The 26,129-nt window shown below is 33.1% G+C and overlaps 2 protein-coding genes across 5 annotated transcripts in view; both read left to right on the top strand.

Annotated features, from left to right (window-relative positions):
- Positions 1-223: 223 nt before the first annotated feature.
- Positions 224-5,606, top strand: LOC115890206 (protein lifeguard 1-like). 2 transcript variants are annotated; one of them, XM_030910367.1, is made up of 6 exons: positions 224-291; positions 715-882; positions 1,321-1,487; positions 1,911-2,075; positions 3,871-5,518; positions 5,562-5,606. In XM_030910367.1, exons 3-5 carry the CDS (start codon positions 1,421-1,423, stop codon positions 4,635-4,637), a joined length of 999 nt encoding a protein of 332 aa, XP_030766227.1. In that variant the 5' UTR covers positions 224-291; positions 715-882; positions 1,321-1,420; the 3' UTR covers positions 4,638-5,518; positions 5,562-5,606. The 2 variants fall into 2 exon arrangements, with proteins under 2 accessions (XP_030766227.1, XP_030766228.1); XM_030910368.1 differs by lacking the exon at positions 1,911-2,075.
- Positions 5,607-8,114: 2,508 nt separating this feature from the next.
- Positions 8,115-26,129, top strand: part of LOC115890077 (rab11 family-interacting protein 4B) — a 36,519-nt gene continuing 18,504 nt past the window's right edge. For 2 of the 3 annotated variants that reach the window (XM_030910205.1, XM_030910204.1), the window contains exons 1-6: positions 8,115-8,424; positions 19,137-19,435; positions 21,414-21,494; positions 23,690-23,734; positions 23,801-23,845; positions 23,907-24,024. In XM_030910205.1, the coding sequence (XP_030766065.1) occupies positions 19,161-19,435; positions 21,414-21,494; positions 23,690-23,734; positions 23,801-23,845; positions 23,907-24,024 (564 nt within the window). In that variant the 5' untranslated portion in view covers positions 8,115-8,424; positions 19,137-19,160. The remainder of the gene's footprint in view (positions 8,425-19,136; positions 19,436-21,413; positions 21,495-23,689; positions 23,735-23,800; positions 23,846-23,906; positions 24,025-26,129) is intronic. The other variant, XM_030910206.1, reaches the window with a different exon arrangement.

Genomic DNA, 26,129 nt, shown 5'->3' with positions numbered 1-26,129 from the left:
GGGCTTCTATTGCACGTAGTGGACGTAAAACACATTTTTGCACAAAGCAAAATAATATTAACTAAACAAAAATGGAAAAAGTCATTTTTACTACATGACAAGCAAATAAAAATTAATATTTAGCCAACAGTGATCGTTCACTCGAAAGTGAAGATTTCTCTGGGGAGTACCCAGCAGTACCTGGGGAGGACTTGACACCCCCGGGCACCCCTGTAGTTAGGCCAATACCCACCGCCCTGCAACCCGGTTTACAGCCGCCCACCAAAGGCAGCGACCCCTACGACAACCCAGGTGAGTCTTTACCTTTTAACTCTACCGTATATGGTTGTTATTTTTTCCCTTTCCTTTTTCTTTGATTTTGGCTCAAAAAAACTCAAAGTTCAAAGCTCAAAAAAGTCCTCAAAAAAAATCAAAACTAGTGAAATAAATTAGTGGTTTCAATTAGCGTAGAAGTGTGTTCTTCTAATTTCAATGTAAGCATTTAGAACGTCAAAATTAGTGGACGGACCCAAAAAGAACAAAAATAATTTTGCCTTTGCAACCCACTATATATTATGACATTTTTGGAAACTACTTTCTTATCTCATAATTTTTCTATTATTGCACGTAGTGGGCGTAAAACACATTTTTGCACAAAGCAAAATAATATTGACTAAACAAAAATGGAAAAAGTTATTTTTACTAAATGACAAGCAAATAAAAATTAATATTTAGCCAACAGTGATCGTTCCCTCGAAAGTGAAGATTTCTCTGGGGAGTGCCCAGCAGTACCTGGGGAGGACTCGACACCCCCGGGCACCCCTGTAGTTACGCAAATGCCCACCGCCACGCAACCCGGTTTTCAGCCGTCCACCAAAGGCAGCGACCCCTACGACAACCCAGGTGAGGCTTTACCTTTTAACTCTACCGTACATGGTTGTTATTTTTCCCTTTCCTTTTTCTATGATTTTGGCTCAAAAAAACTCAAAGTTCAAAGCTCAAAAAAGTCCTCAAAAAAAATCAAAATTAGTTAAATAAATAAGTGGTTTCAATTAGCGTAGAAGTGTGTTTTTCTAATTTCAATGTAAGCATTCAGAACATCAAAATTAGTGGTAGTCAAAATTAGTGGACGGACCCAAAAAGAACAAAAATAATTTTGCCTTTGCAACCCACTATATATTATTACATTTTTGGAAACTACTTTCTTATCTCATAATTTTTCTATTATTGCACGTAGTGGGCGTAAAACACATTTTTGCACAAAGCAAAATAATATTAACTAAACAAAAATGGAAAAAGTTATTTTTCCTACATGACAAGCAAATAAAAATTAATATTTAGCCAACAGTGATCGTTCACTCGAAAGTGAAGATTTCTCTGGGGGTGCCCAGTAGTACCTGGGGAGGGCTTGACTCCCCCGGGCACCCCTGTAGTTACGCAAATGCCCACCGCCACGCAACCCGGTTTTCAGCCGTCCACCAAAGGCAGCGACCCCTACGACAACCCAGGTGAGTCTTTACCTTTTAACTCTACCGTACATTGTTGTTATTTTTTCCCTTTCTTTTTTCTATGATTTTGGCTCAAAAAAAACTCAAGTTCAAAGCTCAAAAAAGTCCTCAAAAAAAATCAAAACTAGTGAAATAAATTAGTGGTTTCAATTAGCGTAGAAGTGTGTTCTTTTAATTTCAATGTAAGCATTTAGAACGTCAAAATTAGTGGACGGACCCAAAAAAAACAAAAATAATTTTGCCTTTGCAACCCACTATATATTATTACATTTTTGGAAACTACTTTCTTATCTCATAATTTTTCTATTATTGCACGTAGTGGGCGTAAAACACATTTTGGCACAAAGCAAAATAATATTAACTAAACAAAAATTGAAAAAGTTATTTTTACTACATGACAAGCAAATAAAAATTAATATTTAGCCACCAGTGATCGTTCACTCGAAAGTGAAGATTTCTCTGGGGAGTGCCCAGCAGTACCTGGGGAGGACTTGACACCCCCGGGCACTGTAGTTACGCAAATGCCCACCGCCACGCAACCCGGTTTTCAGCCGTCCACCAAAGCCAACGACCCCTACGACAACCCAGGTGAGTCTTTACCTTTTAACTCTACCGTACATTGTTGTTATTTTTTCCCTTTCTTTTTTCTATGATTTTGGCTCAAAAAAAACTCAAGTGCAAAGCTCAAAAAAGTCCTCAAAAAAAATCAAAACTAGTGAAATAAATTAGTGGTTTCAATTAGCGTAGAAGTGTGTTCCTCTAATGTCAATGTAACCATTTAGAACGTCAAAATTAGTGGACGGACCCAAAAAGAACAAAAATAATTTTGCCTTTGCAACCCACTATATATTATTACATTTTTGGAAACTACTTTCTTATCTCATAATTTTTCTATTATTGCACGTAGTGGGCGTAAAACACATTTTTGCACAAAGCAAAATAATATTAACTAAACAAAAATGGAAAAAGTTATTTTTCCTACATGACAAGCAAATAAAAATTAATATTTAGCCAACAGTGATCGTTCACTCGAAAGTGAAGATTTCTCTGGGGGTGCCCAGTAGTACCTGGGGAGGGCTTGACACCCCCGGGCACCCCTGTAGTTACGCAAATGCCCACCGCCACGCAACCCGGTTTTCAGCCGCTTTACCTTTTAACTCTACCGTACATGGTTGTTATTTTTTCCCTTTCTTTTTTCTATGATTTTTTGTTTTGGCTTTTTATGGCTTCATGGACATAAGCCCTAAAAAACTCAAAATTAGTGGAATAAATGAGTGGTTTCAATTAGCGTAGAAGTGTGTTCCTCTAATTTCAATGTGAGCATCCAGAAGGTCAAAATTAGTGGACGGACCCAAAAAGAACTAAAATTTTTTTCCTTTTTTTTGTGTGCGTCCACTAATTTTGACTACCACTAATTTTGACGTTCTGAATGCTTACATTGAAATTAGAGGAACAAATTTCTACGTTAATTGAACAAAAATATTTTGCCTTCATTATGTGAGTCCACTAATTTTGACGACCACTAATTTTGACCTTCTGAATGCTTACATTGAAATTAGAGGAACAAACGTCTACGCTAATTGAAACCACTAATTTATTTCACTAATTTTGAGGTTCTGAATGAAGCATAAAGTATAATTGAAACCACTAATTTATTCTACTAATTTCGAGGTTCTGAATGAGGCTTAAAAGTTTCTTAACTTTTTCTACTAATTGAAAATTATTACAACTAACTTTGACGTTCTGAATGCTTACATTGCAAATTAGAGAAACCACTAATTTTGAGGTTCTTGATGAATCAGTCGTCTTTAACGTCATTTTTTTCGATCCTATTGTATATAAAGTATATGTAGTTGAATTTACTAATTTATACCATTAATTTCTAGAATTCTGAATGAAGCGTTATATTAGACTGGATTAAAAAAGCTTTTTTTTATTTTTTTTTATTGCATTCTTTTTATTAATGACAGTTCAGATTAATGTTATACATATATGAAATGAACAAAATTCTTACAGCTTTAGTGTATATTAATAAATAATATTTTCTTGTCTTTAGCTGTGTATTTTTTCTAATTTCGAAAAATCGAAAGTAGAGAAAAAAAAAAGTAAAAAGAAAATTGTTTTGCTTGTCGTAAAGGGGGGACCAAACTCCACTCCCACAACCGGTTTCTGGGCCTACCCTTCATCAGGTGGGCTGTCCAGGGGCTGGTTCTCACCGATACGGCAAGCAAAACTTTTTCAATATCATGCATCAGTGCATCTCCTGTTAAAAGTGATTTGATTGCTCTTTACCATCTTATGACAGATCGAGCAGGTGCCTTTATGTAAAAATGCAACGTGCCATGGCCGTGAATGAATCACCCTGTATTATTTATTTTTCCAGGAAACCCTGAAGACACCGGCGATGTTAAAGGTTCCGACTTTACCGACCAAAATAACCGTCGGGGTTTCATTCGAAAAGTCTACTCCATCCTCATGGTGCAACTGCTCATCACCTTTGGCTTCGTGACTGTATTCTGCTTCCACGTACCCACCGTTATGTTTCTTTACAGCACTTTCATCCTGTTCAACATGCCAGGTCTGTTCATCATCGCCCTAGTCGTGATGCTAGTCATCATGATCAGTTTAGCTTGCTGGGGAGAGTTCATACGCAAAGCTCCTGCTAACTACGTCATGCTGTTTATTTTTACAATGGCTGGAGGAGTTCTTGTGGGTGTCTTAGCCAGAATGTATGCACCATATGCTGTTTGGATGGCAGTTGGTATCACTGCTGTGGTTTGTTTGGCTTTGACGCTGTTCACCTTACAAACCAAGTGCGATTTCACCACGAAGAAAGGTATTCTACTGGTAGCTGTGATAATCTTACTGGTTTCTGCTAGTGTAGCGTCCTTATTACACAGCCTAATAACACGGAAAACATATAATACTCTGTTATCTGTGCTAACAGTGAATTTGGTCTACGCCTCTTTGGGAGCGCTGGTTTTCTCTGTTTATCTCATTTACGATACTCAGTTGATGATGGGTGGCAAGCATAAGTACAGTATTTCTCCTGAAGAGTACGTCTTCGCTGCTTTGAACCTCTATTTAGATATTATCTACATCTTTCCGAATCTTTTTAAACAAAGTTCGAAAAACAAAAAGAAAACTTAAAGCAGGATGAAATACATTCTAGAGGCCAATAAAGCTTTTATTTCTTTTAAACACCCGGTTGGTCGGCGTTCGGAGATCTTAATAGAAGAGCGCCACGAAATTATACTCTATGAACTCTGCATAAAAGATGAAACTACTAAGTAAACTTCAACGCTAACCTCGAACTGTTGAGTGTATCTACCATGAACTTCAAATATGCTATAACTATTTCAAGTTAAGTGATTCTGACTTAACTATGAGACTAGACTGTATAAATAATATGAAAATATGAAAATTAAAGGTAAATGTAGTTAAATATACAGATAGTTTTTGTACAAAAAAGGACTAATTAGATCTCTCTCAACGAGATAACATATAACAACAGATAACTCTACACGGACAAGTGGAACTACCAGGAATATCTGGACTGTCCGGTGCTGTACGGCTCTGGAACGGCTTCTCAAATAAGATTTATGAAAGATAACACTCAACCAATTTTTCTACGCCACGTGGGCGTGGGAAATTCGAAAACCAGTCAACAATATGAACAAAAATCAGTTGAGCGTTGATTTAGAATAGGCAAGAGAAGATTTACAACATACCTTAGAACTATTCAGCCAGTTCTAAACACGAAGCTATTCGGACGATGTAACTATTCATAAAGTTTCCAACGCAATCAAGGTTTATATACTATAGAGTTGTTCCGTGTATCGCCTACTCTCGTGATGTCACGCTGAAGAGATTAGGCCTTTTTTCTCGAAGGTAACGGTTTGCATCAACCGTTTTATTTTTTTATGTATTGGACGTAGTTAAAGTTAAAGTGCGAACTAAAATATTATTTCCGCTCTTATTGTGAAATTTTATAAAGAATAAATATCATTTGATTTATAAAATTTTTCTAGGTTTTGATGTAAAAAGTATATGTTATGGTAATTTTCTGTCTAGGTTTTGATGTAAAAAGTATATGTTATGGTAATTTTCTGTGACTTGAATGTATCTATTGTTGTATACCTATCTAGGATTGATTTAAGTATATATGATAATAGATATAAGATTTCTTTTGTATAATATAACTCTAGTCCTAAGATACGTTCTCCACTACTAAAAAATCACATATGGCGCACAGGTTGTTGTAAAATCTATATCTGTCTTACCTTTTTACCAAAAACTACTAATAATAATAATATTTTTTAGTTGGACCAACAGCATAAATAAGTAACTTCATATATTGTTAATTTGATGTGATTTTTTTATTTAATAAAATAAATTTTCACCATAGTTTTTTCATTTTTTTGATATTTCGAAATTTTTTGGGAGTAAAAACTGAATCTATATGACTATGATAATAGATATAAAAATAATTGTCTATAGTATGTTTACCTAATATTTTGTAAAAAATGTATTTTAATTGAAAATCGAATAAAAAAAGGAATTGTCAATTTTGATTTTTTAAATTAATTTTACATGGTTCCTGGATTTTCGATGGTATTTTTATGATTTTTACTTATATTTTATAAGAAAAAAATGGAATTCCAATAATAAATTTAAGGTATTGTTACCTAATATATTACTAAAATATAAAATATATGATTATTAACGCTTCTCTGTTTAGAGATTATAAAAAAAGTAATAAATGGTAGCTACAACTATTTTACTAACTGTAGAATGTTTATGATTCTTTTTAGATGTTTTCACTGCATTATAGGTATTTAATTCATATTGTAAAACTACTTAAAAAATATATATGTAATAAATAAAGTGATATTCTAGAGATCTCTTTTATATTATTATATATATATATATATATATATATATATATATATATATATATATATATATATATATATATATATATATATATATATATACAACTCGTAACCGTATACACCAGTGTACACCAGTGCAGACACGCATCCACACACTCACACAACCACACCTACACTAGTGCACACTAATGTATCTGCCTTCAGGCATCATCAGTACGGTAAGGATTCAGGAAGCGAAGAAACCGATCCCAAATCACAAAAAGCCAGGAAGCAAACGATGCAACGAGGCACCGTGTGCAACCCAGGAGATGGAAAAAAGAATTGATGAAGAAACGAAAATAAATGATGAAAAAAGGGAGCAAACGGGAGCCTAAAGCCCCAATTTCCAGCCAAGAACCAGAGTCGCCCAGGATTGTGGGCTTCGTCAGACTAGCCGCGGAGGTAGCCAACAGCAACCCGCCGCAATACCCTATAACCGTGGTACCAATATGAAAGAGAAAGAAATAGTGAGGGAAATGTATAAAAAAGAAGAAAAAAGATTGAACGGCTCAGCCCTCAACAACTCGTAACCGTATACACCAGTGTACACCAGTGCAGACACGCACACCCACACACTCACACAACCACACCTACACTAGTGCACACTGATGTAACTGCCTTCAGGCTTCATCAGTACGGTAAGGATTCAGGAAGCGAAGAAACCGATCCCAAATCACAAAAATCCAGGAAGCAAACGATGCAACGAGGCACCGTGTGCAACCCAGGAGATGGAAAAAAAAATTTGATGAAGAAACGAAAATAAATGATGAAAAAAAAAGGGAGCAAACGGGAGCCTAAAGCCCCAATTTGCAGCCAAGCTTTAGGCTCCCGTTTGCTCCCTTTTTTTTTTTTCATCATTTATTTTCGTTTCTTCATCAATTTTTTTTTCCCTCACTATTTCTTTCTCTTTCATATTGGTACCACGGCTAAGGGTATTGCGGCGGGTTGCTGTTGGCTACCTCCGCGGCTGGTCTGGACGAAGCCCACAATCCTGGGCGACTCTGGTTCTTTATCTGCAAATTGGGGCTTTGGGCTCCCGTTTGCTCCCTTTTTTTTCATCATTTATTTTCGTTTCTTCATCAATTTTTTTTCCATCTCCTGGGTTGCACACGGTGCCTCGTTGCATCGTTTGCTTCCTGGATTTTTGTGATTTGGGATCGGTTTCTTACCGTACTTTGGGATCGGTTACCGTACTGATGAAGCCTGAAGGCAGTTACGCGTTAACATTTTTTCGGCAATTTTATTAATATTTGAAATTGTCACAACACAACACGACCCCTAGTTCGAATTCTTTTTCACTTATTTTTTACTACCCGAAACAGCGTTACATCACACAAACCTCGTACCTGAGTGTTTTATAGTCTCAAAAACTGCACTAGCAAAAAAATAAAATACTTAAATACTATAACAAAACCACGATTTCAATATTATTTTAATGCGATCAACATGACGGTGGCGTGAAATAGGTACTGATAATTACTGATTTTTGCCGTTGAAGCGCTGCGGTCGGAATTTTTGGTTTGGTTTGGTTGAAACCAACTGAAATGCACCAAGCCTATCGCGCATAAAACGTTATGTGTAGGCGGGACTTTACTCGAAAAGCACCTGCTCTAGAGCGTTTCATCCACCATGGTTTCGTATCTTCGCAGGTAAATTTTCTCCTAGCGCTTGCCTAGTAGAGTGGAGCAGTCAGATTTCGAACCTCGACATATTAAGGTTATTCCGTACGTCCCGTTCACGTCGTCCTTAAAAAACGCTTGAAAAACATCGCGTTCATATGCCACAAACCTGTTCCAAATGCCACTCGAAACAGCGTTTTAGATTTGTCCGATTATTTTACGAAAGATTTAAAGTAAATCAGTGACAGAATCTAACTCCCTTTAAAAAAGCAGTGTTACAATAAGGCGGTATTGTCGGTGTTCTTTTTTGTTGTTTTTGCTGTGAGAATTTTGGATATTTCAAAGAAAGGAGTTTATGGACGTCTATAAAATCAACCTGCCTAGGTAAGAAAAAGATTTGTATTAATACCATATTAATACACAAAGGAAATACCTAACAGTAAAAAAACTAAAAGGTAGATGTATTTTTTTCGCACTTTTTTTTCTGTTATATCTTGTTTTAATTAAAAACAATTTTAAACAAATGAGTCTTCTCATTAAAACGACGACGCTGCTAGTTCCATGTTCATTAAATTTATAATTAGCAAAAAAGCGTATATTTTAAAATAGACTTCTGAAATGTTGCAAAATTGGTTCTATTTTTGCGCTAATTTGAAAAATTTAACTATGTTTTGTCATTTTGGATGAAATCCAACGAAAACTAGGACGTATTTTCTACAAATTACTACTAATGTGCAATTAAAATCAATTTATGGACATACTGAATATTAATAAGTACCTACTAAAGATGTTGATGGTTTTAAAATACGTCGATATCGATAAATTAAAAAAAAATATTAATTTACTTAATTCCTATTCTGGTCAATTATTTTATTTTCTCCGAAGAGGGTGTAATATACAGGGTGGCCCATTAGTGCGAGGAAGTCCAATATTATGGTGCGTATCTTAAAATTATTTGATTGTATAAATATGGTGTCGCAAAAAAGTAATAATAAAGTTTTAAGTTTTTTTTTTAAATAGTACAGAGTTGGATTAAGCATAAAATTCTGCATATAGTACACTATTTTTATTTGGAGGACTATGCGGTGTTGAAAATTTTGGTTAAAATCAGGATATCCGAAAAGTGGTTACCTAAAACTAGGAGTAATACTTAGCTATATTTTCTTAAACATCAAGGATAACAAAATAAATGCGTGAAATAAAAGTCACATTATCTAATACAGGGTGTTTTTTTATGGCACGGCCAACATCGCAATATGTATTTAGAATGCTATATCTCAATTTTGTTAAATGCAACACCCTGTATATTGTTTTTCTTTTTGATGCGTTTCCTAAATTTTTAACGGTTTTGCAGATATCTGCGATATTATAATATTATTATTATTACATTATGGCTCTTTCAACAGTAAATTTTTATCAAAACAACCTAATGATTTTTGTCTTATAATATTTTACTATTGAAAGAGCCATATAATATGTAATATCATAACACAATTTTTTAATTCTGCATCTAGAAGAATAATATACAGTGCGTTGCATTTAAAAAAATTGGCGCCGGGAGGCACGTGGGTATAGCCGTCCATACTTTTTTGTTAATAAAAAGTTGGTAGGCAGTTCTTTTAGTTTCAAAGTAAAGGAATTTTTCCAATTTTTTTTATCTCAAAAACTGCGACTTTGACTGATTTTGATGTTATTACAAATTTTGTTGCAAATATTATTCCTAATCTTAAATTGAAAACCGCGTTTCGCTTGCTACTGTAATATTGGAGTTAAGATTTTTTAAAATTTTTAACCCCCTTCCATACCCCCTTACCAACCCCCCACCCCCACCAAAAACTAATGGCCAGATTCTCGGGTGCCGCAGTATTTTTGTGCCAAATTTGGTTAAAATCGGTTTAGCGGTTTTTGAGTTATCGTGTTACAGGCGGACAGACAGACAGACACCATGAAAATATTTTGTATTTAGGTCATTTATGACCCAAATAACTAATTTCGAGTGAAATTAAAAAAAAACAGTTTTTTTTGCTGATCTTAATAGCCTACCATACCTATTGGTATGGTCGGCTAAAAATGAGATATATACTCTGTTTTTTTTTTCTCAGGTAAGATTTCGACAGACGATGACAGAAGAAAAGCAGATGACGTCCCATACCAATCTATTTATTTTACTAAAAAAAGTTTCTAATAATTTTAAAGTTATCTATGGATGGGTTTAAATATAAATCCGTCATGCGTCGTGTCTTGTTGTTTTTAACCAGTTTTATTGGTTTATTTAAAAAATGACAGATCGTATTTCAATTTTATTGGTTTGACGGAACGATGAACGACAAACGGACGCCGATGCGTATGAACTCGCCTTTAGATTTTTGTCATTTTTGACGCTTGTCAAAGTTTTGCCAAATTATAGGTTATAATTTTGTGTCAACTTTTGTTAAATACCCTGCGTTTTGGAAGATGATGCATTTTGATTCGTATTATTACGTGTGTTTTGTGTCTTTTGAAGTCAAGTGGAGGAAAAATCGAGTGAAAATTAACTATAGACCCAGAGCACAGTTTATGGTTAATACTCGCTGCCCAGGCAGAAAGTCTTATACACCAATGAAGTTGCCATCGATAAAGTTTGTATACCATTTCGTCGTAGATAAGTGCATCTCGTATATGGTAGAAGGATCAAACTAAACACATACTAAAAACTGGAGTAGCTGTAAAATATCGACATCACACGATAGGTAAATAATGGATTTTAGTACTACAGAAAAATAATGTCAAAAGGTACTGGTTTAAAAAAATTAAGATTAAAGTTAATTAATCAACCTTTAAGGTATAAAATTTGGTAGGTGTTATTATTAATAAAATAGTTTGTTTTATTTACCTATGTTGTTTTATTTATTCCTGTGGAATATTACAAATTTGTATTTGTGCATAAGTTATATTGATAAATATAATCATAAATGCGGGTAGTTTCATAAAGCTTGAAAGTAAATAATAGTCCTTTTTTATATTTTTTTGGTATGTAGTGTCTTGTTCTTGTTTGTTTTGTATTAACACATACCGTTTTTATTAAATAAAATAACTCGATTACATTTTTTCAGTTTTATACAGTTTTTTTCACAATATTTTGAAGTAATCACTGGTCATCTTGTCAATCAAATTTTAAATATATCCTGCTATGCGTTCCAGTTGTACCAACTTATTTCTTTGTAAAATAAAATAAACTACTTGGAAATTAAAATGACAGACACACCTATCACTGTCAAGGATCTTCTCGTTGGACAGACTATAGCATTCTAAATACTGCAATGTTGGCATCGTCTTAAAAAATACTCTGTATAAGATGTGTGGTTTCTTGATTTGTAGATATTTGCAAAGATTTTTTAGATTCATATTTCCGGAAATAACAGAGTTCAACTACTTAACAGATTATCATTGGCACGCAACTATACACCAATTTGAGCCACTCTGTATTTATTGCCGTTTCCCAATTCCAAATGCTGACAGTCGAATTTGAAATACAGCGTATATTTGCTGCCTCATTTATTAGATTGTAATTTCAAAAATATCGCAGGATATTAAAATGTATTGGGATTATCGATACATTTAAAAATGTATCGACAAAATCGAATATATCGATATATTTACACATCCCTACTATAAACATTTTGATGAGAATAGAGAAAGTATGCTAATTTAGCGTAGAAAAACGCAAAAACTGTACCGAACAAAATTTGAGTCGCCTTTTTATATTGTCTGACAATATTTGCAATATTTGACGCCTACAAATGTCAACAGAAAGTTTGATGTACTTGGTTTATGTAAATTTTTCAACATTTAAGAGAACACTGAAGATAATATAAAGAACAGTACATCAGTAAAGTGGGCAAAGGTCCGTCAATATGACTGACAGTCCGTTCTTCAGACTCGATGTCTGTCTCTAAGATTTGTTCATCAAAAGATCTGTCATTCAATATTGTTCGTCCAAAAATGTCCGTCAATCGAATTCAATCAAATCAAGAGTGGAAGTAAAATGATACTAGAGATTTTTAGACATTTTTCTTTGGATGATATTCTCTATTTTAACATACAAAAAATTATTGCATTTTGTTTGTCATTCGGGGAGTAATGCTCACACACAGAAAAGGTACAATATGATCGAAAAAAAGCGTTGGCTGTGAAACGAAGATTGCTGTCATTTTATATGTAAAATCATATGGGGAATGTCATCGATGTTCATTTCAAAAATTGCCTAATGCGTCAGTACTATTCTTCAAAAACGTCCGCTATTTTTTTGCCCCCCGCCTGCGTTCGTCATTGGTTGATTCAAAGTCTGGTCACTTTATACATCAGTCATTTGCTGCTGGTCCTGTATTTGCAGTCAGCAATATACAGGGTGTCCCATTAGTGCGAGAAACTCCAATCCAATATCGTCGTTGTTGCCGAAGAATTGAAAAAAAGTTTTATACATATATTTTATTGTTTATAATGGTGCATATCCTAAAAATATTTTGTTGTATGCAGGTTACCACAAAAAAATATAATCGTATCTAGAGATTCTCTTCGTTTACTTATTTCTCTCGACTTTCTTACAAGTTTTTTAAACAATGAAGCGTTAAAAAAATCAAGAATCACATAGCGGAAAATACTATAGCGTGTATCTACTAAACGCATCAGTCTTCAGGTGAAATCTTCGTTTAAAAACAATAATAATAAAGAGTTTTTTTCCTTCATTGCCATTAAAAGTCATTTATGCAGAAAGAAAATAAACGCAGGCGAAAGAGCCAACAATAATAATAAATAATAATAATGGTAGTTCTAAAAATGGGCCAGTTCAACGTTTACGAATAAGCGGGTTCATGACGGTACGGTTAAAAAGTAAAAGTACCACCAATGGTACCGCTTGGTACCAAGCATCGCGGAATCCGCTGTTTTGTCCGGTACGATACCGCGTTGCCAGATCTTGCGAAAAGTCTTACGATTTTCGTTTTTTTTCTTCACAGTTGTTAGTACAGTACAGTACAGTTGTTACGTCGTTAGTACAGTACAGTACACAATAATTTATCATGTCAAAACACCCAAACACCAATTTTCACCCAAATATCGACATTAATTCAGAAATTATTTTGAAAAAATCGAAATAAAAATGAAACTTCTACACCCTGTATTTCTGAATCGAAGAATTTTAAGACAAAAATTTATACGAACTTTTTTACTTATTTTTATCAGCAGAATATTTTGTCAAAGCCTCCCGATTATAATTTGAACTACCCTGTATAAATAAATTGTTTTGATTTTCAGTGCAGTACTTAACACTGATAATTCTATTGTAGCATTGGTTTTTAAAATCTCCACAATATGTAAATTTCAATGTAGGAAAATATGAGGTCAACGTTTATCTGTTTCCTGTAAATAACATCGGAGACTTGGCAACATGTCAAGACACCATAGGAATTCAGTACATATGACTCAGCCATGCCTACTACCTGTCCTTAGGTGGGAAAAAATAATACTTGTAGGTCTTCTACAGTTGGTTCACGCTCAAAAGAACGAATATATTACATTCCTGTATTTTAGTTCGTTTTCGAAAATGTACAGGGTGTCCCAAGTTACTTATTAACTTATTAGAGATGCGAAGCCAGTTAATTTGTGGCAAAATGTTTGCAATTTTATTTCCAATAGGATGGATGTTTGAAAAAGTGTAGTTTAAAATGTTGAAAAAGTAATAAATTAAAAAAAACATTAGTGTAAAATATTATATAAAAAATATATACAGGGTGGTCCGAACTGTATTCCGGAAACTTCGGCTGCATATTCTACAGATAAAAATAAGTAAAAAAGTTCGTGTATATGTCTGTCCTAAAATGCTTACTTTCGGAGATACAGGGTGTAGAAGTTTCATTTTCATTTCGAGAGAGAGATTTTTTCCAAATAATTTAAGAAGTAACGTCAATATTTGGATGAAAATTGGTGTTTGGTGGATTTTGGACATGAGACATTTGATTTTGATGTCAATATGACTCCTACTTGTAGAGGGCGCCACCCACATATGCTTTAACTGGTTTGAAGAGTAATAACTTTTCGTCCATACCTGTATAAAACTACTGAGTAAAAAAATATACATTTACAACTTTTTTTACATAAGAAAGGTCTCTTGGTAAAAATCGCTACGAGTAATGGTTCTCGAGATATTTGAAATTGAAATTATCAATACCTGTCACCATTGACAAAATTAAACATGTTGACGAAATAGTTATTAGACTAAAATCTTAAATTTGAAATCTTTTTGTGCCAAAAGTTCAACAGAAACTGTTTAATCGTCTTTTTTTCGCAGAAAAATTTATTTTTATTTATTATTATTAATTTAAAAAAATAAAAATTTATTATTCTAGTCAAATATAACTCTATTCAACGTGTGCTTATCTTTTGTCAATAATGACATGTATTGACTATTTCAATTTTAAATATCTTGAGAACGGTTGCTCGTAGGGATTTTTACTAAGAGACATTTTTTACGTAAAAAGTCATGGAAATGTATATTTTTTTAGTCAGTAGTTTTATACAGGTACCGACGAAATGTTATTAATCTTCAAAACAGTCAAAACGCATGTAGGTGGCGTCCCCTACAAATAGGAGTCATTTTGACATCAAAATCAAATTTCTCGTGTAACAAAACTCCCAGACACCAATTTTCATCCAAATATTGACGTTACTTCAGAAATTATTTAGAAAAAATCGAAATAAAAATGAAATTTCTACACCCTGTATCTCCGAAACTAAGTACTTTAGGACATACATTTACACGAACTTTTTTACTTATTTTTATCTGTAGAATATGCAGCTGAAGTTTCCGGAATACAGTTCGGACCACCCTGTATAGAAATAAGTGCAAATATTTTAAGTGGTGGTAGATCTCGATAAAAGAAACATATCTTTTCTTTATCGTTTTTCAAATAAGTCCAAAATAACGGAGTTATTTTACTTTGAAAATTTCCAAAAAAAAAATTTTTTTGCTAAAATTACGAGAACCACTCGATCTTTTCTGGATTTTCTTTCTTGCAAATTTAATCTAATACTTATGTTGCCATATTATCAAGAAATTATGTTTTTTAACTAAAAACTAAAAAAATTTCCAAAAATTTTTTCAAAAATTTCGAATGTTTAATTTTTTTTTTTCGCAAAAAAAACTCATAGGCGTGTTTCTGGGGTTGAACTATACTACCAGTTAAAATATTTGCACTTATTTCTGGGACACCCTGTATAAATAATATTTTTTTACATGTAACAAATAATTTTTTACATGTAACAAAGATTTTTTTACACGTAAAAAATAGTTTTTTACGTTTAACAAATAATTTTTTACGCGTAACAGATAAAGAAAAAAATAGTTTTTATTATTTTTTTTTTCTATAATAATTTCCATATTATAAATATTCAAGTAGGTACTGCTTGTGTATAGAAAACATGTAAATCACGTTACATAGTATGTTAATACTAACTATTGCATTGTCTTTTGACTATTATTTAATTATAAATTACCTACAATTACTTGTTATATTGTTATACCTCTGTGAAAATATTTTTATTTAATTCTCTACATCGATGTGGCAAATACAGGTTGAGATATTTCATGCCATTGTTATGAAGATTTGTCATATTTCTGCCTTTGTTTATAGTAATTAAATAGGTTTGTGTGTATGTGCTTGTATGCATAATATTTTTGAGTCCTATAAATTGATACTACTTATAATTAAATATTTTGTTGTCATCGTCATTAATTTTCTGCTAAACCATTTCGTGTAATATCGTTAATATACAAAATTGACTGAGACACGTTTGAAATAATAAAACTATTTAGTGACATTGATTAGGTCTTAATCATATTAATCAAGTTTAATCATAGTTAGACTAACGATATACAGGGTGGTCCGAACTGTATTCCGGAAACTTCGGCAGCATATTCTGCAGATAAAAATAAGTATCGTATCTATACCAGAGTACGTAGATCGTCGGTTTAGGTACTGTGTCTATACTAATATATAAAATCCTTAAGTGTGACTGACATACTGATTAATCACGATCCTGCTCAAACCACTTAACGTAAAAGCTCAATTTTGGCATACAGGTTGATTCTAGGGTGTAGAGGTTCGATAAGAAGGGATTTTTCGAAATTCCAGTTCCAAGAGGGTGAAACCACCCCTCAAATATTACAATATTTTTTATTTAAAAAACGGTCAAGTTTCCGAAAAAACGCTTAAACACGTATATTTTATTTTGTTTTTTTACGTATTTTAAGATTTTTTAAAAATGTATACAGGGTGTTTCGAAAAATCTGGTCATTGATTAATCACGATCCTGCTTAAAGCGCTTGACGTAAAAAGCTGATTTTTGGAAAACAGATTGACTTTAGGGTGTAGAGGTTCGGTAAGTAGGGATTTTTCGAAACTCGAATTCTAAGGGAGTGAAACTATCCCTCAAATATTAAAATATTTTTTATTTAAAAACCGGTGAGTATTCCGGAAAAACTCTTAAACACGTATATTTTATTTTGTTGTTTTACATATTTTAAGATTTTTTATAAATTTATACAGGGTGTTTCATAAAATATGACCATTGAGTAATCACGATTCTGCTTGAACTGCTTGACGTTTAAAGCTGATTTTTGGCAAACCAATTGACTGTGGGGTGTAGAGGTTCGATAAAGAGGGGTTTCTCGAATCTCAAATTCCAAGAGGGTGAAAACGCCCCTCAAATATTACAATATTTATTATTTAAAAAACGGTTAGTCTTTCGGGAAAACGCTTGGACAAGCATTATTTATTTGGTTTTTTTACATATTTTTAAATTTTTTAAAAAATCATACAGGGTGTTCCAAAAAGTTGGGTAATTTCTTAACCGCACGATTCTGCTTAAACTGCTTGACGTAAAAAGCTTATTTTTGACAACCGGATTTTTTGAAAGTCAAATTCCAATGAGATGAAACTACCTCTCAAATATTACCAAGTTAATATAATAATATCGCCATATTGTTTTTGCTCATGCTGACATAAATGTGAGAAAATTTTATCCAGTTTGTATGTTAATGGAAATTCTTGCTTTGCTTTATCATCACCATTACAAATGATTAATTCGACGCGAACGAAGTCGCTGGTACACGCTAGTATTCGTATAAACGTATGTCCTAAAATGCGTAGAAAGGGTGTAGAAATTTTATTTTTATTTCGATTTTTTGCTAATAATTTCTAAAGTAACGTCAATATTTGGATAAAAATTGGTGTCTAGAAGTTTTTTCAAATGAAAAATTTGATTTTGATATCAATATGATGCCTACTAGTAGAGGGCGCCACCTACATGCGTTTTAACTGTTTTGAAGCGTAATAACTTTTTGTCCGTACCTGTATAAAACTACTGAGTAAAAAAATATGTACATACACGTGTTGACAAATGAAATTTAAACCATATAAAGACCATTTTGTAGTAAAATTCTATGTTTTTTCTTTCCAATTTCACTAAACACAATTCTATAATAATTGATAAAAGCGCAAGTAAAACTGCCAATAGTGCCAATGTATAGGTACGTTAGTTTTAAATCCGTCTTACCTGACAGACAAAACGGTATGTGTAGACGGAGCTTTACGTTAAAAGTTTACTATTAACTATTAGTATTTTTTTGTAAAATTTTGTTATTTAATCTTTTATTCAAGCGTAATCGGATATTGTTTACGCCTATTTATTTAACAGTTTACGAAAATTAGATACTTTTACCATTTTTTACGCCCACATACTACATCTGTTACAATGATTCAATGAAATGAGACAAGGCAAAAACCTTCGTCATTTTAGAAGTTACAACAGTGTCTTTCATGGTGTAAAAACTAACATTTTCCATCGGCATTATTTTAACTTTAAATAAAACAAAATTGCGAGTAATATTTTCCAAAAAGTAAGTGTATTAACATTTCTAAATATTTGCTTTTGGGTATTGTTTCTAGGTGATACTAGATAATTATATTGTTTTAAGATAATGTTAAGGTTTAACCTTTGAGTAGTCGCTCCGTAAATATGGACTAGTTTCTATTTGTTACTCTAAGCCGAGCACACCTGTTTTAACTCAGAGCGATAGATGACTTAAAATATTTGATCAACAGAGAATAGAGGTCCCACCAGAGTACCTAAACCGACGAGTAGCGACAGTCCCGTTTTCAATTTTCTTTGCGGCTGCGCGAAATAAGTAGGTTATCTGTCATACGAAGAAGCGAAGTTGCCACTGTTGCCATTTATCAAATATCTCTATATACTTTATTTCAAGTATACCTCAGGCAACGAATCGTTTTTTTAATTATTTATTAGCAGTAAGATATTTTATACATTCAAATTTAGAAATAAGGATAAAACAAAACAAAAAAGATATGTATAAAACTTTATAATTAATTCCACTTCAAATTGTGAGCAGTGTATACCATGTTTATAGGACCACTTCATAAGTTGAGCAGTTAAATACGTAGTCTATCTGTCAAACACGTCAAAAGAGAGAGAAAGAAAATTTGGTCCCACCACATCAAAAGAGCCGACTAATATATAAAATCCTTAAGTGACTGACATACTGATTAATCACGATCCTGCTCAAACCACTTAACGTAAAAGCTCAATTTTGGCATACAGGTTGATTCTAGGGTGTACAGGTTGATTTGGCATACAGGTTGATTCTTAGGTAGCATATGGTTTGGTCATGTGCAACGAATGCCCGATCACAGAATACCAAAACAAATTTTACTGTGGACACCTCGAGGCAGAAATAAAAGAGGAAGGCCGCGACGAAGCTGGAGGGAGGGTGTGGATAAAGAACTAGAAAATAGATATTTACCTGATGATCTCTGGCTAAATAGAGAAGAGTGGAGGAAAACGACGTAGAACGTTCTGAACCGACAGTGCCACAGGGTTAATACAAAAAATGCAGAATTAAATAATTGGAATTTTGTTTCAGCCTTTTATAATTTATTAATTTAATAAATTTTTTTTTCAATATCCGTGTACTTTAACTTCATATCCCACGTTGATTTACATAATAAGTCATTCTTTTCACGCTTTTGTCTATCATTTCACAGCTCTCAGCCCGTACGACTCATAGTATGATGTCACCCACCGCCGATTCCTCACCTACGGTCATTCTGAATGGTACCGCTTCATCGTCAACTGTCAGTACCGCGTCCGACGGTGCCCAGCCGCGGTTTGTAGTGACGTCAACGCCGAGCAACAGTAGTACCGGCAGTTCGGGCGAGCAGAAAAGTCAGTGTTCCAGCCTGTCAGACGGGGAGAATTTTGAGTGGAACACCGGAGGAGAGGACTCCAACAGCACAGTGGAGGTGGTACTGGAAAGGGAGGGGCAGTGCCAGAGTAGTACCGGGTAAGATAAAACTTTACTTTCTGAAGGCGCGTTTTCATAAGTCAAGTCAACTGATCTTAGTCTTGTACAAAGAGCAAGACCGACCAGTGCCAGACTTCCGCAAGACCAAGCAAGCTTCTCTTGCCCTATTGCATTTTTTTTTCAGGATTATGTGACATAAGAAATTACATATTTATTCAAAATTATTGTGTTAATTTATTACATACTGAGTGCGCATCATAAATGGCTCATCCTTATAACTTTTTTATATTTTCAGATAAAAAAAACGACATTTGGTATGTTAGTATATGACATTAATTAGGATTGATTGATGTATTCAAAATTGTTTTTAGTCACTTCCTGTGTCACAGGAAATTGAATTTCAAAGTAGTTTATTTTATTTTACAAAGAAATAAGTTGGTACAACTGGAACGCATAGCAGAAAATTTTGAGAAAATTAATATATTTACAATTTGACTGATAAGTGATTACTTCAAAATATTGTGAAAAAAAACTGTATAAAACTGAAAAAATGTAATCGAGTTATTTTATTTAAAAAAAATGGTATGTGTTAATATAAAAACAAACAAGAACAAAACACCACATACCAAAAAAATATAAAAAAGAACTATTTCTTACTTTCAAGCTTCAAGAAACTTCCCGCATTTATGATTATATTTATCAATATAACTTATGTACAAATACAAATTTGTAATATTCCACAGGAATAAATAAAACAACATAAATAAAACAAACTATTTTATTTATAATAACACTTACCAAATTGTATACCTTAAAGGTTGGTTCAAAAAATCATTATTTACCTATCTCGTGTGATGTATTATGTTTAGTACGATCCTTGTTCCATATACAAGATGCACTTATCTACGACGAGATGGTATACAAACTTTATTGATGGTAACTTTATTGGTATATAAGACTTTCTGCCTGGGCAGCGAGTATTAACTATAAACTGTGCTCTGAGTCTACAGTTAATTTTTTATTTTTTATTTTACGATTTTTCCTCCCCTTGACTTCAAAAAACACAAACTACACGAATCAAAATGCAGCATCATCTTCCAAAACGCAGATCTTTGACACAAGTTGGCACAAAATTATAACCTATAATTTGGCAAGACTTTGACAAGCCTCAAAAATCTAAAGGCGAGTTCATACGCATCGGCCTCCGTTTGTCGTTCATCGTTCCGTCAAACCAATAAAATTGAAATATGATCTGTCATTTTTGAAATAAAGCAATAAAACTGGTTAAAAACAACAAGAGACGACGCATGACGGATTTATATTTAAACCCATCTATAGTTAATTTAAAAAATATTAGAAACTTTTTTTAGTAAAATAAATAGATTGGTATGGGACGTCATCTGCTTTTCTTCTGTCATCGTCTGTCGAAATCTTAGCTTAGAAAAAAAACAGAGTATATGATCTTTTACCTGCCGTGTAAACGTTTCTCTCTTCCAATACGTTGCTTGTCGTGTAGTACGTGTAGACGAGGCTTAACAATAACATCGCGCGTGCCAGCCTACTCTGATTTTTACAAATTACACCGTTAAATACATTATGTGTTTTTAAAGCTTCAACTTATTATAACCTCACCTCAAACCTTTGACATTTGAAAGTTACATACATAAGTTACATAAACTACACCCTCTACATAAACTACATTAACTACATGTAATGTAGTTTATGTAGTTTTTAAAAGTAACATGTAGTTTTCCGAACCCTGGTTCCAAGGTAACAATCCCGATGCATGCGCTTTTATAGCTAACCTAGAATAGGTGGTACTTAGTTTTTTTGTATTTTTTTCGTTGTGAGAATCTCCTTGAAGGCTTACGTCATTTCGTTACTGTGATTCTAGTTAAGTAGTTAGCGTTAAAGCGCAAATTAAATTGTGACAAAGAACGCAGTGTGTGTTTCATAAATTATCCCGATTGATACAGGACAGGAAATTCATTTATGGACATAGTTTTTTCATTTACAGTCCCAACGAAGCGTCTAGGAGTCCGTCCGGTATAAATAGGAACAGCTGGTTGAGGACTAGCCTAAGGAAAAGCACTTCAAAGTAAGTATTTTTATTATATAAAATTGGGAATTTTGTTTAAGTGCAAACCAGGAAAATATTTTAACTTCTACAGGGTGGCTCAAAAAAGTTTGAGTGAATTGAGTGTGAGCACCCTGTATTTTATTGCATTTTTGGCTTCCTTTCAGATCACTTTACATAATCCTAAGATATGAGTAAAAATATTTCAATAGTTTAATATAATAAATAAATAAAAAATATATTTTTTTCACTCTTTCTTAAAAAAAAATATTAAAAATACAAGAACTATTCTGAAATCAAAACACGACTATTAGATATTTACTTTAGATGGTCTGTACTTACTGTGCTATAAATATGGTAATCGTAAATCATACAGGATGTTCAAAATTCTACGCCAAACTATTTAAAATCTATACTAATATACAGGGTGTATCAGATTTTAATCGGGAAAATTTAATAGGCGATAGAACTTGCAAAAATAAAACAAAAAGTTCATATCAACTTGTAAGATTTAAAGCTTTCTTTTCGAGATACAGGGTGTTAAAGTTACTTAAAAAAAATAAAAAAAAATAAGATATTTGAAAAACTATTTTATCGATTTTGTTATAACTTGACCCGTTTATAATACTTACTATGGGACTTAATTTGATGTAATTAGATTTAAGGTTAATGGCCAGGGGCGGCGGTGGGGCATCACTGTTAAATTATTTTAAAGGAAAAAATAGACACGCCACTGCTTTTTTAGAAGTATAATATTATTTTTGGATTTAGTAATTGAAAATATTATTTTTTTGTCTCCTGACTTTTTTGTCTCTTGCTTACTTCTTGCACAAAAAATTAAATTCTAATTGGTAATTAATATTATAATTGGTATTCTAGTGGTACCCTGTATCTCGAAAAGGAAGCTTTATATCTTATAAGTTGATATGAACTTTTTGTTTTATTTTTGCAAGTTCTATCGTCTATTAAATTTTCCCGATTAAAATCTGAGATACCCTGTATAAAATCCTTAAGTGACTCACATACTGATTAATCACGATCCTGCTCAAACCACTCAACGTAAGAAGCTCAATTTTGGCATACAGCTTGATTCTAGGGTGTAGAGGTTCGATAAGAAGGGATTTTTCGAAATTCCAGTTCCAAGAGGGTGAAACTACCCCTCATATATTACAATATTTTTTATTTAAAAAACGGTCAAGTTTCCGAAAAAACGCTTAAACACGTATATTTTATTTTGTTTTTTTACATATTTCAAGATTTTTTAAAAATGTATACAGGGTGTTTCGAAAAATCTGGTCATTGATTAATCACGATTCTGCTTAAAGCGCTTGACGTAAAAAGCTGATTTTTGGAAAACAGATTGACTTTAGGGTGTAGAGGTTAGATAAGAAGGGATTTTTCGAAACTCGAATTCTTAAGGGGTGAAACTATCCCTCAAATATTAAAATATTTGTTATTTAAAAACCGGTGAGTTTTTCGGAAAAACTCTTAAACACGTATATTTTATTTTGTTGTTTTACATATTTTAAGATTTTTTATAAATTTATACAGGGTGTTTCATAAAATATGACCATCGAGTAATCACGATTCTGCTTAAACTGCTTGACGTTTAAAGCTGATTTTTGGCAAACGGATTGACTCAATTGACTGTGGGTTGTAGAGGTTTGATAAGGAAGGGTTTCTCGAATCTCAAATTCCAAGAGGGTGAAAACGCCCCTCAAATATTACAATATTTTTTATTTAAAAAACGGTTAGTCTTTCGGGAAAATGCTTGGACAAGCATAATTGATTTGGTTTTTTTACATATTTTGAAATTTTTTAAAAAATTATACAGGGTGTTCCAAAAAGTTGGGTAATTTCTTAACCACGATTCTGCTTAAACCGCTTGACGTAAAAAGCTTATTTTTGGCAAACGGATTTTTCGAAAGTCAAATTCCAACGAGATGAAACTACCCCTCAAATATTACCAAGTTATATAATAATATCGCCATATTGTTTTTTCTCATGCTGACACAAATGTGGGAAAATTTTATCCAGTTTGTATGTTAATGGAAATTCTTGCTTTGCTTTATCATCACCATTACAAATGATTAATTCGACGCGAACGAAGTCGCTGGTACACGCTAGTATAAAATAATTTTTCTTAGCCGTCTTGGACGCCGTTTTTTTTCGATCATTCGGTTTTATCAAATATTGATTCGATTTTATTTTTCCAGTAATCCAGACTCTTTGTCAAACAGAAGATGGGGCTCTTTCAGACAGTAAGTTTGTTGTTACTTAATCCTTGATTTTAAAATTATACAAATATATTTTTTTAATATTTTTAGCAATGGCAGAAGAACTCAAAACTTAGGCCCAAGTGCTTTAGCCAGGTAAATATCTATATTTTAGCCCTACCACTGTTATTAAGAGCAATTTTATATGATTTTTCAGTCAGTTATACAGAAGTTCGAGCTTTAACTCGTCTGGCAGAAGCAGCACTTGCGATACCACAGATGATATGTATTCAGATGCGTCACTGGAGGAGGATGTCCACGATTTACATCACAAAGTGAGTAGAAAGATTTTATTTTATTTTATTTCACTATAACTCACTTTAGCATAGAACAAACTCCGAAAATCCTAACAAATCCGCGAAACTTCAGTAGGTAAATCAAAAATGTACAGGGTGGACCATTTTGGTTGTTTCAATATTCAAATTTTGATACTGCAGTCTCGGGTTCTTTTTTTGAAAAAATGACAATGGCGCAAACGGATCGTGGCTATCTTGATCGGTTTCGAAGCTACAGGGGGATTCTCAAATTTTGTACTTTTTGAACATGTTCGATAGTTTGTTTATTTGAGCAACCACGGAAAAATGAATTATACATTCTAAAGGCACTTTTCTGTGTAGAATGCAGTGGCGTAGTCAGACTTTTTTCGAAAAAAATATTTTTTGAGTATTAACTATACTTATGTTTTTTTAAATAGAACCCCCTATATATTTTTAAATTTTCTTATTTAGCTTGGCATGGGCTTTTCGAAAATATATAACACTCTATATTTATTTTCAGTAATAACCTCAACATTTCAAATTTTTCTTAAAATATCCACTTAGTGGATAGTAGGCCCCGCCGAGTAACAAAGTAAACGGTTATCATGGTGATCGGAGCATACCTTTGATGGATGCATTTATTTTATTTCAATAGATTGAAGTGTGTGTATTTTAAATAATAAAAAAATGAGTAAATTTGAAAATTTTGAGAAATATAATATGTTAGAATGTTATATTGAGTCTAACAAACATAAGCAAATGGCAGCTGATTTATATTTTGAGCGGTATCTAGAGAGCCGAGCAACCAAACCCAGCCATTTTTAAAAGGTTAGAAGATAGTTAATCAATTTCGGATCTTTTCCAAAACCGGGCCTGAAAAATTATCAGAAAGAAGATGAAGAAAATCAATATATTAATGTCCTCGGAGCCGAATACGTGAATTAACAATTAAATAAAATGGAACAATACCAAGCAAATAAAAAATAAGTGTGACAGAAACAAAAAAACATATTTTAATATAAACTCAAGAGGTTACTGCAATCGGGCTTCTCAGTTAATATAAAAAAAATAAAATCACAAAGACTACATTAAATGTTCATACTGTTGCCCATCATTATCTAGACAGAGTTGCAACCGCACGCATTTACTTGTTGGATCTAGTGTTACGGCTCCGAGGACATTAATATATTGATTTTATTCATCTTCTTTCTGGTAATTTTTGAGGCCCGGTTTTTGAAAAGATCCAAAATTGATTAACTATCTTCTAACCTTTTAAAAATGGCCGGGTTTGGTTGCTCGGCTCTCTGGATACCGCTCAAAATATAAATCAGCTGCCATTTGCTTATGTTTGTTAGACTCAATATAACATTCTAACATATTATATTTCTCAAAATTTTCAAATTTACTCATTTTTTTATTATTTAAAATTCAAAGGTATCCATTCAATCCATCAAAGGTATGTTCCGATCACCATGATAACCGTTTACTTTGTTACTCGGCGCGGCCTACTATCCGCTAAGTGGATATTTTAAGAAAAATTTGAAATGTTGAGGTAATAGTGAAAATAAATATAGAGTGTTATATATTTTCGAGAAGCCCATGCCAAGCTGAATAAGAAAATTTAAAAATATACAAGAGGTTCTATTTAAAAAAACATAAGTATAGTTAATATCTCAAAAAGAGTGTTTGGGCCGAGAGCTAATTACTCCGAACCAATGGGCACTTACCCTAGTATTCTACAGGCAGAAATCTACGCTATCGAGAGATGCGTACAACTTATCTTAGATAGGAACTATCGGAAACAAGAAATAGCCATCTTATCTGATAGTCAAGCAGCGTTAAAGGCGATCAACTCAGTATCAATCAATTCGAAATTGCTCAAAGAATGCATTGAGAAGCTGAATAAATTAGGCAAAGAAAACAAAGTCCTCCTACACTGGGTGCCTGCTCACCAAGGGATAGAAGGCAATGAAAAGCAAATAATCTAGCTAGGAAAGGAGCGAACACTCCACTAACTGGACCAGAACCGTTCTGCTTTCCAAGTGGTAACCAACTCAAGGCGGAACTCAAGAACTTGGAAGATTCCATCCGCAACCTGGAATAGAAATCTTGCAATGGTCTAA

This window comes from Sitophilus oryzae, unplaced genomic scaffold, assembly GCF_002938485.1.
Source record: "Sitophilus oryzae breed Bouriz unplaced genomic scaffold, Soryzae_2.0 scaffold_85_pilon_pilon, whole genome shotgun sequence".
Taxonomy (NCBI): Eukaryota; Metazoa; Arthropoda; class Insecta; order Coleoptera; family Curculionidae; genus Sitophilus; species Sitophilus oryzae.
The sequence above is the reverse complement of the archived record's forward strand: the minus strand, read 5'-3'. Positions and strand labels throughout refer to the sequence as shown.

Excerpts from the sequence above, each read along its gene's own strand:
- LOC115890206 (XM_030910367.1), top strand. The coding sequence starts at position 1,421 with ATGCCCACCGCCACGCAACCCGGTTTTCAGCCGTCCACCAAAGGCAGC. Across the intron at positions 1,488-1,910 it reads CGACCCCTACGACAACCCAG|CCACCAGTGATCGTTCACTC; the intron begins GTGAGTCTTTAC and ends ATTAATATTTAG. Across the intron at positions 2,076-3,870 it reads CGACCCCTACGACAACCCAG|GAAACCCTGAAGACACCGGC; the intron begins GTGAGTCTTTAC and ends TTATTTTTCCAG.